Below are 11,810 nucleotides of genomic sequence, written 5' to 3' on the forward strand. Positions count from 1 at the left end.
CTCTGCGCCATCTTGAGTAGCGTCCCAGTGGCCTTATTTTTGCTGGAGGACCGAGGAACTACCAGACCATCCTCCGGTGAAATCCTCAAGACACTCGCCCCGCCCCCTTACTGTGTATCGCTCACTGATTGGACGATGCAGAGCATGCACTGATCTGGCTGCTGTCAGACGATCAGCTGAGCGGCGTCATCACAAACGGACGTCGCTTCACGTGACGCTCCGGAGGAAACGACGTCCCATTGCTCTTAAAACTCATTTCCCTGCTTCTCGTGGTTTCCTTGCGTCTCTCCATGCTTCCCTGGTGGGAGGGACTAGTCGCAGGGAAACAACGCAAGTGAGGGACGCAAGGAATCCATTTAACCGAAGTGAGATGCAGCCATAGATGTGAGGAGGCATATCTCATCTTAAAATGGAGGACCTGGGCGGAAATGACATTTGATTGTTATCTAACTTAGATCAAACAGCTCAGAGGTTCAACATCATTAAGACCGGCGCACATCAATATCCTGAGCCGCGTCAAAGAGCTGCCTTCATGATTTACTGAGTCAGACTTTAAAGCAAAAGACTCTCAAAGTGTGTGGAGAAAGATCTTGTTACTAATCAAAAAACCTCAGATTTGATGAAAAGTAAAAACCACTGCGTTCATCCCCGACACCTGGCAGAGGAATGTCCAAAAGATATTGATTTACAAGTTTGATGTAACACCAGGTGATCTTCCATCTAATCTGGACCCCCTATACTAAAGATTGTATATGCCCTCCATTAAAAAGCAGTGCATTACTCGAGAAGAAAATACATTTTAAAATCGTTATAACCAGAGATGGGAAGTAACAAAGTACATTTACTCAAGTACTGAACTTAAGTACAATTTTCATTTTATGCTCCTTTGTACTTCTACTCCACTACAGTTCAGAGGTAAATGGTGTACTTCTACTCCACTACATGTATTTAATACCTTTAGTTACTTCACAGATCTGGATGAATGATGTGAAATATAACCAAGTGTTAAATCAGACTTTAGTTCCACCTGGAGTAAATCCACAAGCTACCCTGCAGTATACAAAGTCATTCAAACTAGCTGCACCTTTACCAGCTTTGAGAACACTTTCATGATCAATCATTATAAAACATATATATATATTATTCTGAAATGGACCAATCTGCACAATGACTACTTTTACTGTCGCTACTTTCACTATATTTTGATGATAATACTTTTCTACTTTTACTTCAGGAACATTTTGAATGCATGACTTTTACTGTAACAGAGTATTCCTACACTCTGGTACTTCTACTTTTACTCAAGTACAAGACCTGAGTACTTATACTTTTACTCAAGTACAAGATCTGAGAACTTCTACTTTTACTCAAGTACAACATCTGAGTACTTATACTTGTACTCAAGTACAAGATCTGAGTACTTCTACTTTTACTGAAGTACAAGATCTGAGTACTTATACTTTTACTGAAGTACAAGATCTAAGTACTTCTACTTTTACTCAAGTACAAGATCTGAGTACTTCTACTTGTACTCAAGTACAAGATCTGAGTACTTCTACTTTTACTGAAGTACAAGATCTGAGTACTTCTACTTTTACTCAAGTACAAGATCTGAGTACTTGTACTTTTACTGAAGTACAAGATCTGAGTACTTCTACTTTTACTCAAGTACAAGATCTGAGTACTTGTACTTGTACTCAAGTACAATATCTGAGTACTTCTACTTTTACTCAAGTACAAGATCTGAGTACTTCTACTTTTACTGAAGTACAAGATCTGAGTACTTCTACTTTTACTCAAGTACAAGATCTCAGTACTTCTACTCAATTACAAGATCTCAGTACTTCTACTTTTACTCAAGTACAAGATCTGAGTACTTCTACTTTTACTCAAGTACAAGATCTGAGTACTTCTACTTTTACTCAAGTACAAGATCTGAGTACTTCTTCCACCTCTGAACAATTTGAACAGGCAAAGAAAGAACAGGTGTGTGTGTGTCACAATCTGTTGTCAAAAGATTTATGCTCGAGACGAATTGATGTTCATATTCATATATTTTATATAATGTATATCAAACTAAAACTAATACAGCATCAAACTTAAAAAGGATCAAGAGAAAGAAAAAAAAACTGATCAATCCATTGGCCTGTGGGGCGGTGGATGTCAAACCGGGGAGAGGGGGGGGGGGATTTAATTTTGGGGGGGGATTTAATTTTGGGAAAGGTTAAGGGAGGAGATACAGGTGGAGATGCAATCTGCCCGGCAACATCACTTCTCGCCATTTTATTCATTTTTTTAGAATCCAAACACAAAAAGAAAAACATGTTCTAAAAAAGCAGCCTCGGTGTGTCTGATGTGGAACAAGGGGAACAAGTTCAATGGTTTTTTTTATTTTGTTTTTTTTGTTTGTCCCGTGACAGACAAAGATTCTCAGTCTCTCAATACTGTTATCGTACTGTGTTGTGAGAGGAAACCATGACTCAGCAGTTAGGAACGTGAAGTCGTGATGAGTGCGAGAGGTGTGAGAGGAGAGAGAGAGAGAGAGAGAGAGAGAGAGAGAGAGAGAGAGAGAGAGAGAGAGAGAGAGAGAGAGAGAGAGAGAGAGTGAGAGTGAAGGAGAGAGAGAGATGGAGAGAGAGAGAGTGAAAGAGAGAGAGAGTGAGAGATGGAGAGAGAGATGGAGAGAGAGAGATGGAGAGAGAGAGAGAGAGATTTTGGGGAGGTGAATGTTTGGCTGTGTGCTTGTGATACTGTCTTTGCTCCTCTGTGCAACACGAGGCGTTCAGGTGCCACGACCAGGCCGAGGGCAGAGAAGCTTACTTGCACTTATGTACGTCTGAGAGGATTGTTTGTGTGTGTGTGTGTGTGTGTGTGTGTGTGTGTTGGTGTGTTGGTGTGTGTGTGTGTGTGTGTGTGTGTGTGTGTGTGTGTGCGTGTGTGTGTGTGTGTGTGTGTAGGCCCGGACTGGTGGGGCCCATGCTCGGTGACTAGTGTGTGTCAGTCAGTCAGTTCATCAGTCGGTCCTCTCAGCGCTCTGAGGACTCGCTGCTACTCTTTAGCCTCCAGGAAGAGCGTCTCCTGGGGGAACAGCTTGGCCTCCAGCAGGTCTGCACCAGGGTCCAGCTGAGTGATCTGAGGAGGGACCAACACATATTACTTGTTATGATAATAATAATAATAAAGATTTGAAGTCTCTAAGTGCGAAGAAACTAATTTGGCAAATGACAGAAACAAAGTCAGAGGTGTTAGCATGTTAGCAGCATGTGTACTTGATACATTACATACATGATTCTAAGAAGGTCAAATAAGAAAGAAAATAAATACAATAAAAGAATCCAAAAGTTAGGTAGAAATAAGATTAAAAAATAGTATTAAATACAATAAATAAATAATAATAATTATGAAACAAAATAACACAATAAATAAATAATAATACTAAAATAATTATGAAACTAAATAATAGAGGGGAAAAAAGTTGCAAAAATAATAAAAAATAATTAAGAATCTGAAATCTAATTCTTTCAATTAGATGAATCATTCAATCAAAACAATGTCAGAAAACAAGAGAAACTAATTTCATTCATTTATGTAAAGTCATCTTTGAAATCATTGTATAACTTTTACAACAATTTAAAATACACACATTTGAGGAGACAGAACGAGTGTGGCAGTTTAAAAACAAGAAAAACACTAATTTAATTTGACGGTACTTTCCACTCAATGGACTAATCCATCCACTGTTTTCTCGTTACTTAACGCCTCACATGTTCTGGCCTTCCACACTGAGCTGCTTTTTCCGAAAACCATAAGAGAATTGAACAAAAATGCTCAGCAAAATAGATAGAAACACAACAAAACCCACCGTTACACTCTGCAGGGTAATACCACACCGTTAAGTAGGTTTTCAAATCTCCAGTTTAACTCTGTATTAGTTTGGACAAGGCCTGAGTCATTCTACATCAGTGATCGTCTCTTCATATATGCACTGACTGGAGAACAGTGTTACTGCTGAGTTCACTCTGTGTGTTTGTAAGAGAGTGTGTATTATTCTAACACCATGTTTAAAAAAAGTCTGGGCAGTAATCTGAGCAGCAAGAGCCTCGTTTCCCTGAGAGGGCCGTCGCGTTTGTTTTCTTAAAGAGAGGGCTCCAATCCAGAACAAACTGATGAAGGCTACAGGACAGAGAGACTGTGTGTGTGTGTGTGTGTGTATCTTGTCTTTTCCGCTAAATAAGTCAGTAAAAAAGTCCTTCAAATCTTTTAAATTTGAGCATTAAGGAGTTTTGGTCAAGTTTGGTTTATGAGAAATGCTCTGTGTGTGTGTGTGTGTGTGTGTGTGTGTGTGTGTGTGTGTGTGTGTGTGTGTGGAGATTGAGAGGTGTGTTTTTGCTGGCTAATAATGACTCATTTCGGCCGTGCCAAAGGTCAAACAGGAAGGTATCTGATGGTGTCGAGCAGAGAAACATTGACCTGCGCTGCATGACAGCCATTGTGTAAAAGCGGAGGAATAATGCAGCGCCACCCACCTCGGAGCTGATGGAGTTACTGCAGGATGACCTGTGTTTTTCTCTTAGCTTATGTGAGCTAATCACTGGAGGGGTTGTGTTACAGCGGGCCAATCTAACACCTGGGCTGAAGGGGCGAGGTGCTGTGACACCGAGATGTGTTCAGGGCTTATCTGATGACTGCAGCCCTCTGATTAGGCTCCTATTCTAACCTCACAGCGCGATAATTAACCCGCTGCCTGTACCTGAAGGTCGGGGGGGGGGGGGGGGGGGGGGGTGCTAAAGGTCGACCTCACAACAAGTGGAGAGATCGGACTATTGTAGGGGATGAGATGTGATCAGGAGATCAACCACAACTTCACCGACAGTCAAATCCTGCAGACAAAATGTCCTACTGGTCTTTTTAAGTGTCGTAACAATTCAGTGTTCGAAGTGCAAATCCAGGTGGCGTGTGAGTGAGAATATTAAAGCATTACTAAGAGAAGTACAAGAAAAAGGTCTGTTGGTGGCAAACAGGGTGACTACTTAGATATAAGAGGTTTTTTAACTTTTAAATGCCACTCAGAATGACATTTAAGACCAACTTTTCCAAATGTTCTTTCGTGTTTTAAAGATTTCACAGATAGTTTGGGGATTTCAGGTAGAAACATTTATATATATTTTTCTTTTTTATGTGGTTTTAAAGGTTTTTAAAGAATGGTTTAAGATATTTTAATAACGCGTTAACGCAAAAAAAAATTAACGCCACTAATTATTTTAACGCGATTAACGCATGTGTATTTTTTGTCCTCGGCCGCCGTAGTTTCAGAGCGCATCGAGTGTAAAATACCATCTACAAGCTGATGCTGCTGACAGCCCCGCTCCTGCTGCCCGCTTGTGGCAGACCACACTTCCACGCTCACGGCAGGCCCGGACTGGCCATCGGGAGGACCGGGAGGGAGGGAGTGTATGTGTGGCGCGAGCGAGGCACACCTTACGTGTTGTTGTTGTTGTTGTTGTTGTTAGCATCTGGTGCTAGCTAGCTGCGCTAACGGATATAAGGAGCTGTTTCAATGACATTTCGCCGACAACTGCGCCGAGCACTTGACTTTATGCAGGCAGCCAGACAGTGGGACATTGTACGAAAAGTCAGCACACTCAGCACGGATAGTACGCGCAACATGATTGCAGCGTCCAGGCAGCTCCCGTTGGAACACACACACACACACACACACACACACACACACACACACACACACACACACACACACACACACACACACACACACACACACACACACACACACACACACACACACACACACACACACACACACACACACACACACACACACACACACACACACACACACACACACACCACACACACACACACACACACACACACACACACACACACAACACACACACACACACACACACACACACCACACACACACACACACACACACACACACAACACACACACACACACACACACACACAGTATTATTGTATGAGAGAGGTTCCAGGTTGAATTGAGGCGAATATTTGTAATTGTTCAGGTTGTTGTGTTTAATATTCATGAGAATATTTGTCATTGTTCAAATGATAATAAACAAACATATAAAGCATATTTGTCCACTCATATGTTGATAAGAGTATTAAAAACTTGAAAAATATCCCTCTAAGGTACATTTAGAACAGATAAAAAATGTGCGATTAATTTGCGATTAATCGCGATTAACTATGGACAATCATGCGATTAATCGCGATTAAATATTTTAATCGACTGACAGCCCTAATTTTAACACATTACACACTGTAGCTCATGTGCATATGACTTGTTGAATTAATTAAGTCGATATTTGTAGATTAAATAACTCTTAAGACTTATTAAGGATCAGCGGGAACCCTGAAGAAAAATGTGAAGAGGGATATCTAATCTGAACATAAAATAACAAATCCAGCTCTATGCAGAAATCCAACACAAATCTAACTCATCTTTGCTGACTCCTAAAGAAGATTTAAAGAAATCGGGGACGCACCATTTGGAGAAATAACTAAATGCGATTGTTTTTGACTGATATGGCAATTAACGTCAAGGAGGAATTGATGAGGAACCCTCATTATCATTGAAACACATGTTGAAATGTGTGACATTCTGAAGAGGATCTGCACCAAACAAGTCTGTACAATACCATTTGTACACCAGCTCCTCAATACTTCAATACAAATGGTATTTTAACACATATTTGATTAAATGTAGATGCAGCCCTACTAATATATATATATCATTCCAATAACTTGTATATAGACTCATACTGCACTATTCCATAACTTTATTTCATTTTTATAACTATTATTATTTTTGTATTGCTCTTGCTCTTATTGTTATTATGTTATGTTATTATGTTGCATTGTTGGAGAAGCCTGTGACATAAGATTTTCAACTGCATAATTACTCTGTAGCTATGTCAGATTGACAATAAAGAACCTTGAACCTTGAACCTTGAACCTACTCTTGTCTGTACTCAAACATCTCTGACTAGAAATAGAGAGCGTAGACGTTCACTTGCTCATGGTGTGCTCACGAGCTTCAAGTCTTAATGTGGAAACAAGGCGGATGCTACAAAGAAGTTGTGTAGTATTTTAAAGGTCCCATGTCACGGCCATTTCTACTGATCATAATTCCATTGTTGAGGTCTACTAGAATAAATGCATATTGTGCAATTTTCCAAACTCACATTGGTTTCTCATACAGCATCTCTGTATAGTATGTGTATTCACTCTCTGTCCTAAACGGCTTGTTGGAGCTCCTGCCCCCCCCCCCCCCCCCCCCCTCTCCTCTCTGTGAGCCCAGTCTCAGCGACACAGCGAAACCCAGCCCCAAACACACACACACACCCGCAGCCTGGCTGGGAGTTTGTGTGTGTGCCCAGGCAGAGTTCCGCGGTGTCTCGCCGACCCCACACCAGTGAGCCAGCTCACAGTGTCCCGCTCCTCGCAGCAGCGAGCCTCGCAACGTCCCGCCGAGTGTGTGTGAGGAAGTCCGCGGATTGGTCCAAACGTAAAGGCTCCACAGATTGGTCCAAAAGAACCAATCCGCAGAGCCGTTACGTTACGTCACTATACCCGAAATACGCCACTATACCTAAGAAGTCAACAATGGAAAAAGAGAAATGTCCAAGGAGGCGTTCTGGGGCAGCATAGACAGGTCTTTTCTGTGTTAGAGTTTTACTCGCTACAGGGTGTACTTTGAGGGTTTGTGACTTTGCAGACCGTTTGCATGCAGAAAAACCTTCATAACACACAAGGGGACGGGTGATAACCGGAAAAGCATGACATGGGCCCTTTAAAGGGTAGTATTGTATTATTTAGCCAAGAGCACTTATACAATAATTAAAAGCCGTTTCCTAGTTGTTACGACTTGAGGGGATGTTCTCTAATATTTTAACAGTGGGAAACGCATATTTCCAAACCACTTTAATGCAGCAGGGTAAGAGTTAGATCACCTTATGTCTCTAAAAAACTGTTTTTAAATGTTTACTGTCTCCGTGATGCAGATCCATTTCCACTAAGTTTCATAGTTTTTTGTAATTATGCTGATATTTTGAACCACAAACAAACAATCATATCAACATTATACCTCCTTTGCGAAAGATGACCGTATGTTCGCTACTATACAAACTGTTATTTGAGAACAAAAGCATTGATATGATAAAACACTCAAAATGATCATAACATCTACAGAGTTAAAAATGGTGTTCGAGGGAAAAAGGGTGAGAAAAGGGTGAAAACAGAAAGGCAAGTAAATTAGGCGAAGGTGAGGAGGACGTATCAGCACCAGACAACCCCTCCATCTCCCATGGGTGTTTGGAAATGTCACCCCATGTGCACGTCGGCGCTCTTTGACTCCGTGTCTTTCATCTCCTTGTCCTCATTTCAACGTGTCATTTAGACTCTTGACTTTTCAGCGGGGTCCCAGGGAGGGAGCGACACGTCGCCTCGTCAGCCGCCTCGCAGCACAGCGGGGCGGCAAGATGCCACGAAGAGAGCTGAAATGGTGTGTGTGTGTGTGTCTTTATGAGGAGTGTGTGTTTGCTGCAAACATATTCCATCCCACCGGCGGGGAAACAGGGATGCTGCGTTCCTTTTTCTTCCCACCTCGGGAGCAAATGGCTGCCATGCTAATGAACCCGACAGGCTGTTGAGACACCACAGCATCAGGTAGGAGTAAATGAGGCTTTGAGGGTGGAGCAGGTGTGTGTGTGTGTGTGTGTGTGTGTGTGTGTGTGTGTGTGTGTGTGTGTGTGTGTGTGTGTGTGTGTGTGTGTGTGTGTGTGTGTGTGTGTGTGTGTGTGTGTGTACTGTGGTCTACATATAAGCGTGCGTGTGTGTGTGTGTGTGTGTGTGTGTGTGTGAATTCTGGGATGAGTTTGTGCACCAGGGAGAGCCGACGGGGGCAGAGCAGCATCTGACTCTGAAAAAGGAAAGTAGGGAAACAAGATGCCACACTGACACAGGAGACGGGCGCCATCGGTGATTGTTTACATTGTTATCCAATTAACAGACCATAAGCATGGAGGCATCTGTCAACAAACAAAGCTGTTGTTTTCCTCCGCTCTGCCTAAGCCATTTTCTCTCCTCCTGTGCTCATGCATACATACTAAACGTACATACATGCATACAAAACGTAAATACAAACCCAAGTACATGCATACATAAATACATGTATACTGACATTTATTTCCTATTCGATTCCTGTTACTACTGTTGATATGTATTATTTACAGTTTAGTCTTAGCTATGGTGTTTTTATCTCATGAGTAATACCTTGTCAAATAAAAAGTATATCTAATCTACTAAAATGTACGTACATAAAAACATTTTTATTATTACATATACATATTTATATTCATACTGTTGATATGTATATATGTACTGTTATTAATGTTCATTTTTACGTTTTTAACTGATGCCAATCTAATCTACACAAATGTACGTACATATATACATACATACATACATATCTTGCATTAAATATATGTATTTATATTTCTACTGTTGATATGTATATATTTACCGTTTGTGTTTATTTTTTAACTTGTGATCAATGCCTTGTAAACAAAGTATATCTAATCTACTACAATATTTGACATATTGTATATACACACTTACGTACATACATATATTTATTGTGTTTATATTTCTACTGTTTGTATACAATATGTACTGTTAATGTTCATTTTGTATCATATTATATTTTTAACTAATGTGAAACGCCTCTTAAAAATACACGTTATTATATTTCTACTGTTGAGATGTACATGTTCACTGTTTATATATTTTTGATTCTATTATGTTTTAAATAAAGTATATTTAATTGAATGGAATGATAACAAAGTGAAATACAAGACAGTCACAACTCAGCACTTGGACTTAATGTAACCGTGGTTAAATGAAATCAATCATTGAGTTTAATTGGGGACAGACTGTTGTTTAAAAATATGACTAATCTGAGCGTTTTCCAGTCAAAAAATACACAAATTAATTGAGCAAAAGCAAAAGGGATTATCAAATATCTGGAGGCTCAGCGTTAAAAAGCCTAATTTTAAAACTGGAACCAATTAAAAGACAGATGGTGCTTCTCTGCAATCTTTGATATTTTGTCTTTCATTTCCTATGGCATAAAATAATCGTGTATTTGGCTTATTTTAAAACAGCAGATTTCAACGGTTAAAAAATAAATAATAGCACTTAACGGGAAGTTTCAAAGAAATACCATGACTGTTGATTCCTATGAATAAAACTCACTGATAACAGAGGAGCGACGCTCAGACGAGAAAGAAAAGGAAAATAAACACAGGCCCTCAAGATGTCCGACTCCAACATAATCAAACGTGCAGCTGAAATAACGCATTTTTAATGAAGCCATTACAGGCCCGACTATGTTAATTAAAACCAAATAACTTGTCTGTTTTAAACCAGTGTTGTCAAGTGTTTATTTGGCCAATTACAAAAGCAGTGGGGGATCATTATCTGCTGCCAGGAGCGCTGACAGCACGTAGCGCCGGGGCGTGAACAGAAAGAACAGAAAGCCCAACGCGGCACTTCAAAGGAGGAAAAAAGCACTGAACAAACCAGGCGGGGGGGTTGTGGGGGGGGAGGAAGGAGAGGGGGAATCTAAAAAACTAGGAATGGGAGAGACGAGAAGACGACATAGCGAGGAAAATACGAGAAAATACAGACAGAAGTGTGAATGCTTGAAACATGTTTTTAAAAGGGTGGGGTTTTTTTTTTTGTTACGAGAGAAAGGGATGGGGGAGTTGAGAAGGCACACAGAGAAAGATACAAAGGCTGGAGAGCAAAACAAAAGTATAATTGAGGGGGGGGGGAGGGAGTAAGAAAGGAAAGAGGAGGGAAAAGGGAGACGGAGGGAGGGAAAGCTGGAAGGAGAAGGATGAAAGTGAGGAGGGGGGCGGATCTCCTCAGGGTACGACTCGGCTTTTAAACACTAAAGATTCCCTCTGGACGTGTTTTAGGAAATGTAGAAAATACTCTTCCCATATTTTTAAGAATCTTAAAATGCACCATGCTTTGATAATCAGAATCTATGAATTTGCCAAATAATTAAACTCCCAGATAACACATAAGATCTCCAATGTTAGTTTATACAACTTTTCTTGGTTAAATACCCCGTTTAAAATCCTATTTTCGGCCCTGACTTGTGCGAAACATTTCTGGTTGGGACCACAAAGACTTCCTTAATCTGATTGACTAAATAACCTCTGGAAAAACTGTTAAATGCTACATTTCATGTTGAGAATCCATCACTTAATTCCTGGCTAACCATTGACATCACCAAGCAATAACACCAAGACAGCATTGATGTTGCATTCATATGCATCTTCTTAATAAATTGCACTGTAATTAAGTTAAAAACAGGGATTGATTTGCTTCTAATCGCTGTGATTTCAGATTACAGCCTCATGCCACGGTTGTTGCAGAAATGAACGATTGCATTGAAAAAGGAACACTGAATATAAAATGTGGTTTGTCCGACATACCTTAACTTAATATTGTATAATTATATTAACAAATGTTATTCAGAAACACAATCTGCAGGACCCCCATTTGAGAAACACTGTCCTATTTCACTGAAAAGCCCCTTCTCATCATGTGGCTTTGTGTTATGGGTAGAGAGAATATTATACAACTTTGAGTGAAACTACTTAAAAAAGAACCCTCCGCAGCTCTTCCTGTGAGTACCATTCCTTCATGATAGCGGGACAAGAAAAACAAAACACACCAGATGTCAAATCT

General features: G+C 40.4%; 1 protein-coding gene across 1 annotated transcript in view; it reads right to left on the reverse strand.

Annotated features, from left to right (window-relative positions):
* Positions 1-2,035: 2,035 nt before the first annotated feature.
* Positions 2,036-11,810, reverse strand: part of faf1 (Fas (TNFRSF6) associated factor 1) — a 112,813-nt gene continuing 103,038 nt past the window's right edge. The window contains exon 19 of the mRNA XM_034149794.1: positions 2,036-3,132. Coding sequence (XP_034005685.1) covers positions 3,049-3,132 — 84 coding nt within the window. The 3' untranslated portion in view covers positions 2,036-3,048. The remainder of the gene's footprint in view (positions 3,133-11,810) is intronic.

This window comes from Trematomus bernacchii, unplaced genomic scaffold (assembly GCF_902827165.1).
Source record: "Trematomus bernacchii unplaced genomic scaffold, fTreBer1.1, whole genome shotgun sequence".
In the NCBI taxonomy this organism is placed as follows: Eukaryota; Metazoa; Chordata; class Actinopteri; order Perciformes; family Nototheniidae; genus Trematomus; species Trematomus bernacchii.